A 20,076-nucleotide genomic window follows, 5' to 3' on the forward strand; every position below is an offset into this window, starting at 1 on the left:
AAGAGGTCAGTGGGTAAGCCAGAAAAAAAAAGAGTTCAAATCTTAGCCGAGGACTTCCCTTCACAAGGTCCACTCTCTTTCAGTCAAATCCCTCAGTCTGGAAAAATAGGATAATTATACTTACACGGTTTTTGAAATTTAGATGGCTGGGCTTTTAAAAAATACACTATGCAAATTGGCTACCATTTGAACATCTTCCAGCCAAGATGACATGAGACATCACAACAGCAAATGCCATCTTGGTTGGGAGATGCTCAATTTGCATGAAAAAATAGAGAGAAAGAAAGAGAGAGAACCTTTTAAAACAGGTTATCCCTCAGTTAACAAATAGACATTTTCCTCAGCATAGATTCCAGTTCTATGTGTCTCTAAACAACAGTAACAAAGAGTGCTGGCACCTTCCGGATGTTGTAGAAATCACGATGTGGCACCCTCTTCTGGGCTGCCAACTCTTTCATCTCATTCAGCAAGACATGCATCTGGAACTTTGAACTTAGATATTGCAGTCGTCTGTAGCAGAAGGATTTTCTGTCAATCAAATTGTGAAAAAGACAACAGGTTAAGTTTTGCATGCTTCTGATCAGCCTTTCTCAACACAGCAGGACAACAATATGCAGCAGGAAAATCTAGTTTTGAAAATCTACTCCTCTAAAACTCTACCCCTTTCAGTGGTCAAGTAGCAACATCTGTTTCACCCTCACCCTTTGGATAGGTGAACAGTTAGGTGCTACTTTCCAAAGTCTGGGAAATTAGAAGCAATGCCATAACATCGTAACAAAGTGCTGTGCTAAGTCAAACCACTGACCCATTAACTCAGCTATGCAATTAGAAAGAAAAAAGGCAGAATGCAGAGATATTAAGAAAGGAGGTATGCTTATTATTATTATAGTTAGAAGTCTTGCAGTCAAAGGGGTAGCATTTGTCAGTATGTAGCTAAGTATTAGGTAAAGGTTTTCCCTTGACATTAAGTCCCAGTCATGTCCGACTCTGGGGGTTTGTGCTCATCTCCATTTCTAAGCTGAAGAGCCGGCATTGTCCATAGACACCTTCAAGGTCATGTGGCCAGCATGACTGCATGGAGCGCTGTTACCTTCCTACCGGAGTGATACCTGTTTATCTACTCACATTTGTTGAGACAGTTTTAATTAGTGGATTTTAACGTCGAGATATGTGATTTTAATGCTTTTGTACGTGTATGGTCTAATATGTTTCAGCTTTGAATGTTTGTCGTTTATATGTTGTGCTCTGCCCTGAGTCCCCTTCGGGGTGAGAAGGGCGTAATATAAATGCTTTAAATAAATAAATAATAAATAATTTGCATATTTTTGAACGGCTAGGTTGGCAGAAGCTGGGCCTAACAGCCGGAGCTCATGCCGCTCCCCGGATTCAAACCTGCGACCTTTCAGTCAGGAAGTTCAGCAGCTCCGTGCTTTAACCCACTGTGCCACTGGGGGGGGGGGGGGGGCTAGCTAAGAATTACACTTCTGGAAAGCAACAATGGTAAGATATACACCTCTAAGCAATTATTTAGTTTTTGTTGTAAAAAAGTGTGTGTGTGTGTGTGTGTAAAAGCTGTTGATACTAATGCAAACATAATATCTTACTATGAAAAGGAGTTTTAGATGAGACCGCGTTTGAAATAAACCCGACTTGAACCAGTCCAATTAAGCATAATTCTGTTTGGAAATTGAAACTGTTAGGTCTTGTTCTTGCACATACAAACCAAGAAAGCAGAAAAACTACATTTGCTTACATGGGACCATTGATGATGAGAGCCATAAGGACATTCATGTCAGCAACAAACTCTTGTAGGTCAGGGTAAGGTAAATCCAGTTCTGTGCTCCTTTAAAAAAAGAAAAGAATCACCAACAGATCAAATCAAACACTGGGCACAGATGCCATCCCCTAATAGTATCCTGGAGAACACAGAAAGAAATCAGGTGAGTGTATAACAACAACAGCAACAACAACAACAACAACTTTATTTGTATTTCGCCCTATCTACCCGAAGGGACTCACCTATGTAATGTGAACTGTAAAACCAAGAACAATCCTTTCTATAGCATGTTGCAAATGAGAGCTAACTACTAATTAGGTGAAATCAGGCTTTGGAAAGTGTTGGACTGCAATTCTCATGATTTACTAGTTCGTAACCTGGCTAGGACTAGCCGGAGCTGCAATATAACACTTTCTGAAGGTCAACACAATCACAGCACCTGAACTTGATGATGGAAGAAGATTTTGGCCCATTAGAACTTGATAAACAAGATTCTCTTAACCTGCCCCCCCCCCCCCAAATTAATATTAGGTTGGTTGGTATCACAACAGTTTCAAATTTAAATTGCGGGAAAATTGGGTTCAATAGTGTACCAGTTCTGGTAATGAAGATTTGTTGTTGTTGTTATTTATTCATTCAGTTGCTTCCGACTCTTTGTGACCTCATGGACCAACCCACGCCAGAGCTCCCTGTCAGCCATCACCACCCCCAGCTCCTTCAAGGTCAAGCCAGTCACTTCAAGTATACCATCCATCCATCCATCTTGCCCTTGGTTGCCCCTCTTCCTTTTTCCTTCTATTTCCCCCAGCATCATTGTCTTCTCTAAGCTTTCCTGTTTTCTCATTATGTGGCCAAATGAAGGTATCTTACCTTATTTCTACAAATTTTAACTTTCATTTTCAAATGTTGTAGTAGTACTGGTAATAGTAGTACCACCACCCACAGAGCAAAATAATAGTTATCACTATTGGGTAATTAATTTCAAAACATGCAAGACATTTCTGGTAAAGATTCCTTTTCTTTTTTTAATTTATTTTATTTAAATCTCTTTTCTTGCTACTGTTATTCTTTCTTTAAGTATTCCAGGTTTTAGGAAAATTCAAACTTTAATTTCAAAATAATGGAAATATATTTCAATGGAGATATGAAATCAGAACATTCAATCTGTCCACCACACTTTAAAAATCTATATGCAATTACTCAAAGGGACTGTCAAAAGAGAGTCATCAATATGCTGATCACACCTCAGTCTATTTTCCTTCAAGTCCAAATCCATGAGCAGCTGTTAACACTGCGCGCCTCTGGGCTCAGCTATGGTTGGGTGATGCTGAATGAACTGCAGCCGAATTCAGACAACATATTGTAACTAAGACACACACACTGGAGTTGCTTTTCTAGATGCAAGTCAGACACCACTAGCAATTTTTAAAATGGCCCATAGAATTAACAAAGCGAGTAACCAATAAATTGACATAATTCAACAAATCAAACCATTTTAATTATCAACATCAAAGACAGTAAATTAACCTTTCCATTTCTAATGGTCAATATGGACAAATTAATTTTCAATCCATGTTGTGGCAATGGTGTGCAATACCTCATAGAAAAAGAGTCTTTATCTTTTTTTTTACTGCACAATGTGCTGAGTGTGTTAAGTGCAAACTCGATGTTTGCACATATTTGATTGGTAAGTTTATTTTGAAAATGACAGATATTTCTGTATGCAAATAATGGATAAGTAAAGGTAAAGGTTTCCCCTGACATTAAGTCTAGTCATGTCTGACTCTGGGGGTGGTGCTCATCTCAATTTCTAAGCCGAAGAGCCAGCACTGTCCATAGACACCTCCAAGAGCATGCGGCCAGCATGACTGCATGGAGCACCATTACCTTCCCACAGAAGTGATACCTATTGATCTGCTCACACTGGCATGTTTTCGAAGTGCTAGGCTAGCAGAAGCTGGAGCTAACAGCAGGAGATCACCCTACTCCCCAGATTCAAACCACCATTCAGTCAGCAAGTTCAGCAGCTCAGTGGTTTAACCGGCTGTGCCACTAGGGCCCCCAAAATAATGAATAGTCCCTATTAAAAGAGGATTTGTTCATTCAGAGCTATTTAAACGACTGTCAATGACACCCTTTCACCAAAACCTGTTTTTAAAATGCTTCTTGAAGGCAGACAGAGACAGGGAAATATGTATGAAATGTCTAGTGGTTTTGGTAACAGCTATTCCCAGTAATCATATGCATATAAATAATCATTTACATGAAAAGTGTATGCTATGTGTCTAGTTTATCCTAAAATAATAGCCCTAGACTGGAATAATTATAGAGGAAAGTTTCACTTTTGTTATGTATGTGCCATCCTTGCTTATTCGGGAAAAACATATAGGATCAACAATTCCAGGAGAAATGTCACAAAAATATGCTGTTAAAAATGGGTATGGAAAAAAGGTGAATGCCTTATATGACAACTGGTCATTTGCAAATTTTCTCCATCACTAAGGAACATCCTCACTTAGGAAGATCCAGAAAAGGCACACTCCCAATCCTCCTTACTTGTCTATGATGTCTTGCTTGGTGTACACATGAACCACCCCATTGACCATCTTGAGGCCAAATCCAAGGTCCGCAGGCATTGATTCTGGGTCACACTTCTCGTAAGGGTGCTGGTCTGTAAATGGTGGGTGTACTGGGGCATCTGCACCACAGAAAAAAGAACAGTGAGTATCATTATTTTAACAGAAAACTGAAATAAAAATAATATTGGCAACTAATATTTGGAACTCTCCCTTTCATCAAACCCCAAGACATAGATTGTCAATGCAGCTTTTGCCAGAGTCAGTGACACAAACAAGTCAGCACTGTAGTGGCTGAAATGATAAGAAACACAACCATATCAAAACATGAATATAGAATGCAAATCATCCACTAGTACACAATCCTCCCAATACATGGAAAATGCAAATTATGCAAAATCAAATAAAATATGCACACCTGGCTCTTGGAAGAATGAAAACAAAAAAATGTGAATTTTCTTAGTATAAAGGAAATAAGCACACTTAAGTCTTGTCCTCATCCTGTATCCTTCTAACAGTCAACTCCACCAGTTCTTTGGAGTTGTACAAGCTTGGAGGGATGGCATATATTTCCTGAAGCTAAACATTTCTCCCTCCATGTTATAATGGCTGGCTAAGTTTGGGAGTAAATTAACTTTTCTGGTGTTTAGTCATACATATCCTAGTCTATTGACAACATAATGCATATTTCTGGTTTTCACTCATTACCAGCATTGAAAAGTTGCTTTTTTGGAATACAATACATAGGAATACAATACATATTCCAGGATCTCTTAATACAAAGAGATCCTGGAATATGTTATCCAAAATGGAAACCTTTTCAAACTATGGTTATGATACAGCAATGGTTTCCTAGCTTTGGTCCTCCAAATGCTTTGAATTTCAGACACCAGAACTTCTGGTTGTTGGCCAAACTGGTTAGAGTTTCAGGGAGCTGGAGTCTAAAACTACTGGAGAACCAAGGTTTGGGAACTGTGATAGAATCATAGAATCACAGAGTTGGAAGAAACCTCATGGGCCATCCAGTCCAACCCCCTGCCAAGAAGCAGGAAAATTACATTCAAAGCACCCCCGACAGATAGCCATCCAGTCTATGCTTAAAAGCCTCCATAGAAGGAGCCTCCACCACACTCCCCGGAGAGTTCCACTGCTGAATAGCTCTCATAGTCAGGAAGTTCTTCCTCATGCTCAGGTGGAATCTCCTTTCCTGTAATTTGAAGTCATTGTCCGCATACTAGTCTCCAGGGCAGCAGAAAACAAGCTTACTCCCTCCTCCCTATAACTTCCCCACATATTTATACATGGCTATCATGTCTCCTCTCAGCCTTCTCTTCTGCAGGCTAAACATGCCCAACTCTTTAAGACGTTCCTCATAGGGCTTGCTCTCCAGATCCCTGATCATTTTCGTCTCCCTTCTCTGGACACATTCCAGCTTGTCAACATCTCCCTTCAACTGCAGTGCCCAGAATTGGACATAGTGTGATTCCAGGTGTGGTCTGACCAAGGCAGAATAGAGGATCTAGACGCTATACACCTTTTTATGCAGGCCAAAGTCCCATTGGCTTTTTTTTGCTGCCGAATCACATTGTTGGCTCAAGTTTAACTTGTTGTTCACAAGGACTCCAGATCTTTTTCACATGTTCTGCTCTCGACCCAGGCATCCTCCATTCTGTATCTTTGCATTTCATTTCTTTCTGCTTAAGTTGAGTATCTTGCATTTGTCACTGCTGAATTTCATTTTGTAAGTTTTGGCCCATCTCTCTAATCTGTTAAGATCATTTTGAATTCTGCTCCTGTCTTTTGGAGTATTTGCTATCCCTCCCAATTTGGTGTCATCTGCAAACTTGATGATCAGGCCTTCTAACCTTTCATCTAAGTCATTAATAAAGATGTTGAACAGGACCGGGAATTGCCCTGTATTATGCATTGCATCACCAAGGCCGTGACCGCCTTACAAGTAACCAGAGACCAGTCTAACTACTCTTTTCCTCCCTTCCTTATCCCCTTCTCAGTCACATGCCCAGACCATAAGCATACCTGCTGCCACAGGGGTCTCTGGGATCTCTTCGTACATCCTGGGGGCCAAGGGCTTTTCAGAAAGGTCTTGCAGGAAGCGAGCAGTGGTCTTGCAGAAACTTTGCAGAGAAAACCCCATGTACTTCTCCCGGATGAAAAGAGCCTTCACTACACTTTTGGCAGCATCCAACAAGTCTGTGAAGGGAACCTGAAATGAGCAAAATGCAGATGGGAAGTTAGATGGATCCTATCACAGCTAACAGGCAGACTTAATGGGCTAGGAAGCCAACTGCTTGGTATTACTGGTAAGAATATGCAAACGTACAATTAAGATGGAAATCATATTAATGTATACAATGATAATTGATTCCAATAAACTGGAAGCCCAGCTGACTTCTATGGAGAAAAACATTCCATATCAGCAAACACGTATGTACAAAAGGCTGTCTGCTTCCATTCAATTTTTTTTTCAATGAGAGTTCAAAATAGGGATGAGAGAGCTCTCATCAAAGGGCTAGCTCTTGATACTTGCCAGACCTATAGAAACTGAGAGAGATGTTCTGGGAATTGTAGTTCAAAATTAACTTTTATGAGCTTTCAGCTCTTCTTTTGCTTCAATGCAAGCTGGGATCATGCAATTCTTGGAGGACTTATTTCCCAGTATCCCCATATGGGACTGCCCTTTGCTCTTGAGCTAAAATGCCCTTCCCTTTCACTGAGAGTGGAATCATCAACAACAGAACAAGAGTTTCCCCTGGCAGATGAGCTGACTCCTATGGAGAAAAATAGGTGCAAATTCTTGGACTACATGCAAAACCTTAGTTACAAATTGTTAAAAAGTCTCTGAAGAAAAATCCGACAAAGCACCCATGCCCCAGAGAGTACTGTATGACATAGAAAACTGCTGAAGCTCCACGGAATCCAGAAATGTGTAGTTTGGTGATTTCGTAATGCCTCCCCTTAATTATAGTGCTAGAGTTCTCTACAACGATTCTAACTCCCTCACTGAACTACAGGTCTCAGGATTCTCCAGAATAGCATTTCTCAACCTGAGGTTCAGGACCTTCCAATATTTTCTGTTGGTCATGGGAGTTCTGTGCACCAAGTTTGGTTCAACTCCATCATTGGTGGAGTTCAGAATGCTCTTTGATTGTAGGCGAACTATAAATCCCAGCAACTACAACTCCCAAATGATGAAATAATTCCCCCCAACCCCACCAATATTCAAATTTTGGCATATCAGGTATTTGTGCCAAATTTGGTCCAGTGAATGAAAATAACATCCTGCATATCAGATATTTACATAATGATTCATAACAGTGGCAAAATTACAGTTAGAAAGTAGCAATGAAAATAATTTTATGGTTGAGGGTCACCACAACAGGATGAACTGTATTAAGGGGTCACGGAATTAGGAAGGTTGAGAACCACTGCTGTAGAAGACATAACAAAGTCACATGAAAACATAACAAAGTGGTATGAAACTGGTATAACTCCAATGCAGTTGCACTCTCTGCCTACAGATATCTATGAATTAGGGAAAGAGAATAATTTAGTTTTACCCCACACGTCTCTTCTCCAGAGATAGTGACCCTCTGGAATTCCCTCTCCAGAAGTACATCTCGTTCCTTTGGGAGATGGTCCACCACATCTTCGCCCTGCTCCTTGAACAATCTGTGTGGAAAATGGGGAAGGGAAACAGGGGGAAAAGTGAGGGAGCAAGGGGAATTGACAGGTTAAGCTCTACCCCACTACCTGTCCTACTCCAGAACGTCCTCTGTTCAAAAAAAATAACATGGAGACATCAAAGCAGGACACACTGCACACAAACACGTGCAACACAGGGGACTCCAGCCTCCCTTCTTCTCCCCCCCCCCCCCCCCCCCCCAAAACAGCAGACTGCTTCAGATTCATGGGCTATTTACAGGGAGGGAGCACACCTGGAAGAAAGATTGCTCAGAAGTGGAGGGAATGATGATTCCACACACTATTATCCATTAGTCCTATACTACAACTGGCATCCCCATAACGGCATGCCCATGTATCTCTTTAGATGGGACACAGGGGGCTATTGTGCTCTATCCATAGACTCTTTCATCCCCAGTGACTTAAAGCCCCAGGAAAAGCTGATGGAAAAGGCAGGGGAAAGCAGTTCAGACCACAAAAACATGGTTGCCTTGGGCTCTGGCGAAGAAAAAGGAAAATGCACCCCATCCATGGGCATACACCTGTTTTTCCTCTTTTCTTGTTGAACTGAGTACAGCTGCTACTTCACAGCCCAAAGCCCTTTCCCACATTTCTTTCCAGAACAATAAGGAGCTAAAGCAGGCCCTTCTGGAACCTGACAATAATGGGGAAAATTGGGACATAAAACTGTGTCAGTGGAGGTAATAAGTTGGATAGAACCAAAAGTCAGGATCCCCAGAGCTTCAACTTGGTGGTAGTTGAGCTAAATAGGCTGGTCCATATGTTGTCTTTCATATGTTGACTTAGCTGCTGGGCTTTATAATATCTGGGCTGTTCAGCTGGCTAATGAAAAGTGAAAAGGGGTGTGAATGGGGGATAAAATATCAATACAGAGAAAAGTGGCTGCCTCGATCCACTGTGGCTGCCGTGAGAAGACTAAAAAGACTCTAAAAGAGAGGGATGAAATGGAGCTCAAAGCAAAAGAACAAAGGATGGTGACTGGCAGACAAAAGTGAACTATTCCCCACCCATCAGTGTCAAAAGACTGTGGACCCAAGTGCACTCTTGCCCAGCAGGAAAAGGATTTGCAGCTTCCCTGTTATGCCTTCATCTTAGAAGGGCTTCCCAATCAGATTTACAGGAGCACACAGCAAAATGGCAGCTAACTTTGTCCCTCCTTTCCACATATTCTGTTTTCACATGCCACTCTTTCCTTCTGCAGGTGAATTTGCTTTTCTGCTTTGGTATCCAGTTCCAAGCCTGCTTCTTGATTGCTTTACATGCTCCCCAAACAGCTTTTTGGGAAACTTTTTGACTACTGCTCTCAGAAATCCCTCCAGTTTTGAGAGATGTAGTGTAAAAACGATTTTTCCAAACTCAGCTCAATACCTGGATCCATGTAGATTACATTTTTCTCCATTAGCAGTCCCAGTCATCACAAGTCTGACAAGGTGTGGGGACGGGTGTGAGCAGGGGATGAAAAAATCAGCTTGTGGGGTGTTCCCGCACCCACCACTGAGTCAAGGGCAGAGAGAGTTAATGCCAGGCACTCACTGTAAGTCAGCAGCACTGTCAATTTTCAGGAAGTCCTGTTTGGCTCTGAGTAAAATGTCGGGTTCTAGTCTGAGGACAAATGGGAAGTGGAGGCCAAGGCCGAGGTAAGGACAAACAGACGGACAGAGAGAGAGAGAAAGACAGGTGAGGAAATGGTGGCGGAAGAGGATGAAGAGAAAAAGAAAACACTAGTATTAATGCAGAAACCAACACCAGAAATGGCAGACACTATGCAGTAATATTCACTAGCAATAGGATCCAAAAGAGAATGAGTGCAAGAGGCCTGGGTCAGACATGATGAACAAACCATGGTTCAGCTATCATGATATTGATTATGCTACATCAGGACATTTTCAGTGGCCAAACCATGGTTTGGACAAGACATCTCAATTGTGTCATATTTTTCTTATTTGTTTCTCCTCTCCAGTTCTGATATTTAAAGGAGAGTAGGCAACAGTGGTCAGAGAGAGTTGAAGGAAACCCAGGTGCCAATTGCCAATTTGTAAGGTGGTTTTGTGAAGAAAGTCATCTAATGAAAACCTCAAGGCACCCAAGACAGACTGTGTACAGGACAAGCAATAGTATAAAACTAACAATCATAAATACGTACACACATAATACATACACACCTGCAACTATGCCAGTGGTACATATATAGCTCTGAGTAGACCTTATTAGCTGTATTGTTGTCCTCTCATTAATTGCTTCTATCAGTAGAAAGGAGAGGTAATGATGGGACACACACACACAAAACTATGGAAACCGAATGCTTATTTGGCCAACCAATGTATGTATTTCTGGTTATGACAAAAAGAGACTCTCCGCTAGTTTCTTGCCACCTCTCTCATTGCCCTAGTGCCAATGTTCATTCCATCATCTTTGTACTCAGGTTCTTATGAAATGTTCTTTCTGTCCCTTGGGAGAATCCAGATAAGAAACCAAGAGGAGGGCAGGAGAAGACAAAAAAGCCCCAGCCACTTACTTCACATCTTGGCTGATTTGCCGCTCCAGCCGCTGACGTCTCTCCTCGAGCTGCTCAATGGGGCTGTCTTCGGGGAATTCATAGGGAGCACTGCGCATTTCACTATCAGCCAATGAGCGACAGAATAACTCCTGTGGATAGAGCAGCACAGCAGTGCAACAGTATGTGTAAATGAGCAGAAGAAGGTGGAGAAACCAAGCCTATCACAGAATGCATTCTGGATATGCAACACAGGCAACTATGGGAAGTATCCATTTTGCTGAGAAATATAGTCAACCATCCACATTTGCATGTTTAATATGTAGGGATTTGATTATTCACATATTTGATTAATATATTTTGTTTGAGAATCTCTAGGTCCTCTAGTACAACTCTATGGCCAACTTCTGCAAGAAGCTGAGTATATAGTCATGTCGGATGACCTAGAATTCCTAGAGAAAATACCTTTTTTTGGGAATCCCAGGATCCTCCGAGGCAATTCTCTGTCAATTTCTGGCAGATGTTGACTTGAGTCATGCGGGGGGACCTAGAGATTCCAAGCAAGGCATTCTAGCAAGTTAGCATATTATTTTTCTAGTTTTGTGGGGCACCACATACACCCAACCCCCCACCAAAGTAGAGGCCTTCTCTACTGTGACTGGGTGGATTATGAAGATGGGACATGTGCCATAACATTCTCCTATTTAGGTCAAGATTGGAAATGTTATTACATGGAAGAGCTGATTACAGCTGTCATACCAACCCACAAAAGATTCTGCGAGTTACCCCCACCTCGTAAATCATTTTTCTAATATCTGTATTCAAAATGGAAATTTTTGTGGAAATCACAATAGCAGTGATCCAGATTTGCAACTTGGTAATTCTCATTGTTGTTGTATTCTCGTCATAAAACCCATCAAAAGGTATGTTAATGATTAATAAACTCCAGGGATCATCCTCCCTTGCTTTCTCCTGCATGTTTCTGACAAATGGATCTGTCAACATTAAAAAGTTATGGCCACTAAGTGATTCAACAGGCCTTTTTGCCTCCCAAGAAGCTGAGATGGAATTTTGGAATTTTTTTTAATGCTTAAATATTTTTCCTCTCTTTCTAGGGACATTTCCCAGAATACAGTTTTAACCAGATGCATGTTATAGATCTATTCTATATCCACTAAAAGCAGATGTGAGTAACAGGAGGCATTTGAAATGTAGTGGAACTTTAACTTTCATCAGTTCTAGTAAGCTTAACCAAATGGGGAGGAATTATGAGAGTTGTGCTCCAATCCCAGCTAAGAAGAGCACAGATTGTCCATCCCAACACCAAAATGTAACAGTGCATGTTCAAGCCAGTGAAGTAGAACTGACAATGTTCTTGTGGCATATAGAGAGCATTTATGCATTGTGGCTATTATGATTTTCATGGGTAAGCGATACAATGGTCTTTTAAGATTATATTTCTAATGCTCTTTAGAGGGAAGATATGATATGATAGCAGTGATCCAGAAACCCAGCAACCTTCAAATATAAAAATAATGGTCTTTTAAGATTATATTTCTAAAGTTCTTTAGAGGGAAGATATGATATGACAGCAATGATCCAGAAACCCAGCAACCTTCAAATATAAAGGAAGTCAAAATACACATTGTCAATGTGGCAGAAGAAAATTAAAAGACTATTCACTGTTAACTTCATGGGCATTTTAATGATCTATAGCAAATTCCAAAAAGAGCTGAGTTTTCAGAACTGAGAACAAATAACATCATTAAAATGCCTCCTCCCTTGAGTCACTGCAAAACTTTTGCAATTTCATATTTTTTTATGGTAGTGAGTCTGGTGAAGAAGGGGAATGTCTCCTATATAAACACATGTATGAAATAGGCCCTTAGTATCCTCTGTGGTTTGATTTCAAGACCCTATAGATACCAAAATCGGTCCATACTCAAGTAAAATTATATACAATCGCATAATAAAATAAAAATAGCGTGCTTTAAATAAAATGGCAAAAACAAGGTTCGCTTGCTGATATTTTTTTAGTATTTTCAAGCTGTGGGTGGATGAATCTGTGGACTCAGAATCCTCATACTCCTTTTTGTGAGCTTTAAAAAGAATCCTGCTGAATCACAGAGGAAGGCACATGACAGAAACAATTTACATCTGTTTCAAAAGTTGCAAAGTGTGGGCGGAGAAAATTGCAAAGCAGGTGATGAATGCATGACAATATTTTAACAATAATTATCTGTTGCACTTATATCCGATGGTTTTCCTTCCCCCTTTATCGTCACAGCAACTCTTTGAGGCAGATCAGGCTGAAAAAGTATGCCTGCCTAAAAATCACCCTATGGAAGTGGTTCCCAACCTGTGGGTCCCCAGATGTCTTTCCTTCAACTCCCAGAAATCCAAACAGCTGGTAAACTGGCTTGGATTTCTGGGAGTTGTAGGCCAAAACACCTGGGGACCCACAGGTTGAGAACCACTGCCCTATGGGTTTCATAACTAAGTGTGGGACTTGAACCCGGATCCTCCACATTCCACTTCAGCACTCTAACCACTCCTCCATATTGTGTCTTTTCTACCTTTATCTATTATTTATTTGTATACCTGGTCTACAAAGCAAGAAGGCATTTGGACACACAGGTAGAGCCTGTTATGCTCTCTGATTGACCCCTTGTGCTACCAGCATTTGTGAAGGGACAGCAGATGCAGGAGGAGTTATGTGCTGACTGCTTTTCCCTGCTGTGTCCAAAGAGCCCCGAGGCATTGGCAGAAAGCATATTGTGCAACAGACAGCGCTGTGACCTGGGAAGTGCTGAGTCAGGCTTGCTTTACAAGGGTTTCCTCTAATAAATCAGACAGGCAAATCAATTACTTAGCCTCTGCTCCATCAAAAGAAATGTATTTACAATTAATTCACCAGGGACCTGATTCTTGAAATCCCTGCCTGTGGTAAAGCTACATTCATTCTTGAAAAGTAACTAAAGGCAAGAAGCCAACTGTTAATGTCAGCCATTACAATGGAAGCACTTTTAAAACATAGACTTAACAGACAGTAGCAGAATTAATTGCAAGACAACAGGAGAATCTTTGGCAATAACCTATTTATTATTTTATTTATTTGATGCACTTATTAACCGCCATTCTCAGCCCATAAGGGCGACTCATGGCGGTGTACAGTACACATAAAAGACAATTACAAAAAAGCCAGTTTCAACAACATATAAACTATACAACAATTACAGACTACACTAAAAATCCGCTTCGTCTCTTAGTGGAATCATAGCCAGTCTCATATTCCTTGTTCCATTCCAGTTCTCATTACCGTATTGTTTAGCACTTAATTAAATGCCCTCTCGAACAGCCATGTCTTAAGGCTTTTTCGAAAGGACATGAGGGAAGGCGCCTGTCTGATGTGTGCAGGGAGAGTGTTCCACAGCCGGGGGGCCACCACCGAGAAGGCCCTCTCCCTCGTCCCCGCCAGCCGTGCCTGTGAGGCAGGCGGGATCGAGAGAAGGGCCTCCCCAGACGATCTCAAGGTCCTCGTGGGCTCGTAGGCCAAGATGCGGTCGGAAAGGTATTTTGGGCCGGAACCGTTTAGGGCTTTGTAGGCCAAAACCAGCACCTTGAATTGGGTCCGGTAGCAAATCGGCAGCCAGTGGAGCTGGGACAACAAGGGCGTTGTGTGCTCCCTGCCACCCGCTCCAGTTAGTAACATGGCTGCCGCGCGCTGAACCAGCTGAAGCTTCCGGGCCGTCTTCAAGGGCAACCCCACGTAGAGAGCGTTGCAGTAGTCCAGGCGGGATGTGACAAGAGCGTGTACCACCATGGCCAAGTCAGACTTCCCGAGATACGGGCGCAGCTGGCGCACGAGCCTGAGCTGTGCAAATGCTCCCCTGGTCACCGCTGAAACCTGGGGATCCAGGCTCAACGATGAGTCCAGGGTCACACCCAAGCTGCGAACCTGCGCCTTCAAGGGGAGTGCGACCCCGTCCAGCACAGGCTGTAACCCTATACCCCGTTCGGCCTTGCGACTGACCAGGAGTACCTCTGTCTTGTCTGGATTTAGTTTCAGTTTGTTCGCCCTCATCCAGACCGTTACAGTGGCCAGGCACCGGTTCAGGACCTCGACAGCCTCCTTAGTAGCAGGTGGGAAGGAGTGACAGAGTTGGACATCATCTGCGTACAGATGACACCGCACCCCGAAACTCCGGATGATCTCACCCAGCGGCTTCATGTAGATATTAAACAGCATGGGGGACAGTATGGAACCCTGTGGCACCCCACAAGTCAAAGGTTGTGGTGCGGAACAGGAGTCCCCCAATAACACCTTCTGGGTGCGGCCCTCCAGAAATGACTGGAGCCACTGCAGAGCAGTGCCCCCAAGACCCATTTCCGCAAGGCGCCCCAGAAGGATACCGTGGTCGACGGTATCGAAGGCCGCTGAGAGGTCCAGGAGCACCAACAGGGACACACTCCCCCTGTCTAGCTCCCGGCGCAGATCATCCACTAAGGCGACCAAGACCGTCTCGGTACCATGCCCCGGTCTGAAACCAGACTGTGCCGGATCCAGATAATCCGTGTCTCTCAAGAATACCTGGAGTTGTGAGGCCACCACGCTTTCCATGACTTTGCCCAAGAAGGGGAGATTGGAAACAGGCCGAAAGTTGTCTAATTTAGTGGGGTCCAGTGATGGCTTCTTCAACAGCGGCTTTATGATAGCCTGTTTTAGGCTCGCTGGAATCTTGCCTTCCCGAAGGGAGGCATTCACCACCACTGTTACCCACTCAGCCAATCCCCCTCTGGCCTCCCTCAGAAGCCAGGATGGGCAGGGGTCTAGGATGGACGTGGTGGGCCTCATTCCTCCAAGTATCTTGTCCACATCCTCGGGTTTCACAAACTGAAAAGAATCCATCAAAATAGGACAAGCAGGTGCTCTTGTTACATTCTCGGAGTCTGCATCTAACGCGGCGTCCAGCCCAGAACGGATCAAGGCGACTTTGTCTGCAAAGAACCGAGCAAATGCTTCACAGCGCGCGACCGAATTGTCAGGGCTCCCACCTGCAGTGGTGGGAGTTAAAAGACCTCTGACAATCTGAAACAACTCCGCCGGACGGTTCTTTGCAGACGCAATAGTGGCCGCAAAGAAAGTTTTCTTTGCGGCCTTTATTGCCGCGGCATATGCCCTAAGAAAGGACACAAACCGTGCTCGGTTTGACTCGCTCGGTAGATAGATAGATACCTAGATAGATACAGAGTTAAAATTTTGGATCCTTTGAGCCTCTCCTGTTGAGAAATGTGCTAAAAGTGTTCCTCCAAAATAGGCAAGAGCCTATCCAGACAAAGTCTGACCAAAACACCACTGGAATCACTCTCCTTAAAGAAGATCCAGCTCATACTTTTGCAAAAAATGATCTCCTGTGGCTGGAAGGAAAATGGATTCCAACTACAACTTGAAATTTGATCTCTCACTCAACAAGGTGAAAATGTGAGCATCCCCAATCCCACTGCCTCTAATGTTGCCCCACCAACTAACAATGCTATCTATAATCCTATCACTAACTAACAACATATTTCACAAATCCTAGTAATTTCAAAAATTATATTAAATTAGGAACAGCATCCCACCCATAAATATTTCTGGATTGCAGTTCCTATTAATTCCTTCTATTAATATTAATTAATTAATTTATGGCATTTATATACCGCTTTCCTCACCCCTGGGAGGACTCAAAGCAGATCATAATATAATCAATGGCAAAATTCAATGCCTCACAAGTATAAAACATCACATTATCAGATGAACAACATATAACAGTAGATTAAAAGCATTAAAACTATAAAGCTATAACAACAATCACAAACTCCACAAGAAACCTTTAGACCTTGTATCAACCCCATAATATCTTTAGTTACTTCTATATATCTGTCATTCATCAAATGCCTGCTTGAACAACCAAGTCTAAAGTTGTTTCCTAAATGCTAAGGGGAGGGGCTGATCTAATCTCACTGGGAAGGGAGTTCCACAGCCAAGGGGCAACCACCGAGAAGGCCCTGTCTCTCATCCTCACCAATCGCACCTGTGAAGGCAGAGGGCCCGAGAGATCTTAGTGTTCCCAGCAGATCTTAGTGTTCTATTATAACAAATCAAGGACAAAATGGGAATCTGAAAGTCCAGTTTCCACACATTTTCTAAAAAGTCCTGAGTAGAACTCCACACAATTGTGAATGACACTCCCAAGTTTTTGGGCCAGATTGAAGACAAAAATCACAGGTTACTTCAAAATATGCCAGGCTTAGGTTTGAAAGCAGAGCAGTCTTCAGTATTAGAAAATTCATTTGGCAAATCATCCTCCCATCGCTTGGTTTATTTATATCCTGCCTTTCTCCACACCCAACAATACCTTGAAACAGTCTGTGTACATAATCAGACATAAAAGAGAAGACAATAAAAGAAAATAATTAGACATAAAAGAAAAGACGATAGAGGGGAAAAAGGAAACCCGAGGCCACTGTGCATTACTCTGATGCTTTAGTGCTCATAGGTCTTGTCCCAAGGTTATCATATATGAAAGCCACAGTAGGGAAGGCGAAAGAGTACCTCAGCAATCTCTTTGTACTTGCCATCCATGGAGGTGCGCAGATCAACAGGGAAATGCTTCAGGCAATGAGAAGGCCCCGGAAGGGAACGCGCAGGCTGCAACTGGCGGGTCCGTGGCCCTCCGTGGATTTCTGTGGAAATATAGAAGATCATAGTCAGGGAGACAAGAGAAAGCCATTGGCAGCCGGTTCTGTCACAGAAAGAGGAGGAAAGAACAGAAGTTTAGTAAAATGTAGCCTACAGAACAGTTTTGCCTCTTTATCAGAATTTAGACCTGTTCCCAAAAGTGTTCCATTTATTCTTCTTCAAAAAGAGAAGACTTCTAATTTTTTTCATTCAAGAATTGCTGAATATTACCATTTTTTGCTCCCTTCTCAGCCCACTGCATGCATTTGATAGAAGCACTCGACAGCCTAAGAAAATTGTATCACAATATATAACAGTCTAAGAGAATCCTTCTAAACCTTTCCATTCTTCTGCTTCAGAAAGTGTCACAGGAACACCAAGGACTCATGTTGAGATGTTTGGAACAATTACAGACACATGTAGAAAAGACTACTGTATATAATCTATCATTCTTGGGAGAATAATGCAATTGTCAAGCTTGTTCCATGAGAATACTTTCCTCAAAGTTTTCCCCATCTTTATGCACTGAAAAACTTGGTGCTGCCGGGACTCTACCATGGTACAGGTGGAGTGAAGTTGCTAGTTAACCTTTCAAATGAGAAGCAAAATGGCTTTGCTATTGAAATGTGTCCTTCTCTAATGTCTAATAATTGGAAGTAACTCTCTGGGAAGCTGGATTAATTTCATCCTGTTCCCTGGCCTCTATAACATAAGTCTAGTTCATCAATGCATGAGCTCAGTTCATCAGCTACAATCACACTCAAAACCACTATGAAATGGATAGCTAGAGCATATCGGACACTCTTATCCAGTTTGCTCACGCACCCCTAAAGTCCATCTCAAAAGGTCAATCAAGACCCAGAACTAGATTTGTTCACTTACAAATACCATGAGCTATCTTGAGCACCAACTTCCTCAGTTTGTTGTTACAGCTGTTCTGATATCAGAGAGAAACACAATGTCCAACAGGCTCAATTCTCTATCTTGTCTGAAAGTTTCCATTCTAGTGCTATAATGACAGTTCTTTCACATCACATCATTCATATTGTCAATATACAATCATGAATTACATTCCATATATGATAGGAAATGTACAAGTGTTACCTTCTTTATCCTCATAAAGCTCTAGGAGGTATCATACTCCATTCCCTTTTCACATACAGGAGAAGACAGGTGAGGCAGGCATTTGCCCATCAGTACTCAGTGAATTTTCAACACCAAGATTGGATGTGAAGTCGGACACTCAGACAGAGCTGCTAATCCACATGGTTTTTCAGAGGGAGTTCTAAAAGTTACCCAACCATAAACAGAGGTGCCACTGAACTGAAGACTGGACCTCATGTGTTCATAACTATTCATTATAAACTGGCATAACCAGAGTCAGCCCTACTATTACGCAGAAAGAGGGTGTTGCCTCATTTGGTAAATACAAACAACAAGGTGCTGAAGGGAAAGAATTGTGTTAAAGAAATTATCTGTCATTAGTACACTGAATGAGAGCAAATGCCACCCAGTTCTTTGTCTCTAGTAGAAAGCCAATGCGGTGGAGTGTCTTGAGTGGACTACAACTGGAGACCAGAATTCAATTTACTGGAGGACCTTCGGCAAGTTGTAGATTCCTAGAAAACCCTGTGATAGGATCATCTTTGGATTTCCATGAGTCGGAAACTGGCTTGAAGTCACACAACAACAAAACCATGGCTAGAACCAACCCTGGGCATCATTATTTATTCCAGGAAATCAGGACATGAAGATATTTTCACTAGCACCTCCCTATTGAACAGAGAGACATCCCCAGGACTCAAGTGGAAACAGCTTTAACTATGAATATCTATCTGGCAGTCCTGGGAACTGATTTTCTTAACTATAATAAGATGATTACATAATTGCAGAATATCTTGTTAAATCTGTAGACAGAAAAGGCACATTTAAAAATGCTGTATACAAAAGCTGAAAGAAATACATCCCAAGATTATGGGGGGAAATGGCCATTAAAATTATCAAGCTATGGGAATGTGGTTTGGGGAAGTATGGATTACAGCCCCAGAATCCCTCATCTAGCACAACTACTGGCCAAAAAGGTAACTGCTCCAAGCTATGGATCTGGTTTCATGGGAAGGGAAGGCCCTTTGTCCTGTTCATCAGCTTGAATAGTCAACTGCACTTATTGAGAAGCACTCCAAAAGTAATCATTCTCTGTGAAGGTTTCCATTTATTGGGCCTGAAAACCTGCCCCTTGCCACTGGCTCAAAGATCCATACCTTTTGTCGGCTTAGAGAGAGACTAGCAAAGGGAACAACACTTTCTTTGTTCTACTAAAAAGAACCTGGCAAAGCCACACAGAGGGATGCGGCATCCTTTTCTCATTCTTTCCTGTTTTGTGACTGCAAGGTCTGACAGCAAACACCAGAGATAGATCAACCCAACCTTGTGCTGAGCAGGAGATGAACTGCTCAAAGTCCATTCTTATTGGGGTGACTGGCTTCCAACTCTTAGGCCTCAAGGCTTTAATGAGAGTCAACTGGTTGCAGACCAGACCTTTCTGTCATGCTGCCACTCTTAGCTCCCATGCAGAGGACAGAGGAAGCCTGCTGGGGAAATCAAGAACAACCCACAGTGGCCATTCCGGCTTTTTGTTTGCTGTTGGCTGGGATTTGCTCTGACGCGGCTCTGCGGCTCTTTGGAGCCACACAGGAATCTCGGGGTGAATCAACTACCTACATGCCGCACAGCATGGAGGCAAAGTGAACTGTGAAAAACACAGAGCTAGAGGCAAATACTGTGC

General features: G+C 42.4%; 1 protein-coding gene across 5 annotated transcripts in view; it reads right to left on the reverse strand.

Annotated features, from left to right (window-relative positions):
• AMPD2 (adenosine monophosphate deaminase 2) overlaps positions 1–20,076 on the reverse strand; it is a 79,754-nt gene that overhangs the window by 21,630 nt on the left and 38,048 nt on the right. For 4 of the 5 annotated variants that reach the window (XM_060773246.2, XM_067467951.1, XM_060773247.2 and 1 more), the window contains exons 2-9: positions 17,166–17,296; positions 10,592–10,722; positions 9,610–9,678; positions 7,932–8,043; positions 6,391–6,577; positions 4,334–4,475; positions 1,754–1,843; positions 399–528 (exon numbers count right to left, since the gene is read on the reverse strand). In XM_060773246.2, coding sequence (XP_060629229.2) covers positions 399–528; positions 1,754–1,843; positions 4,334–4,475; positions 6,391–6,577; positions 7,932–8,043; positions 9,610–9,678; positions 10,592–10,722; positions 17,166–17,296 — 992 coding nt within the window. The remainder of the gene's footprint in view (positions 1–398; positions 529–1,753; positions 1,844–4,333; positions 4,476–6,390; positions 6,578–7,931; positions 8,044–9,609; positions 9,679–10,591; positions 10,723–17,165; positions 17,297–20,076) is intronic. The other variant, XM_060773244.2, reaches the window with a different exon arrangement.

The sequence above is a fragment of the Anolis sagrei genome, chromosome 4, assembly GCF_037176765.1.
Source record: "Anolis sagrei isolate rAnoSag1 chromosome 4, rAnoSag1.mat, whole genome shotgun sequence".
Classification (NCBI taxonomy): Eukaryota; Metazoa; Chordata; class Lepidosauria; order Squamata; family Dactyloidae; genus Anolis; species Anolis sagrei.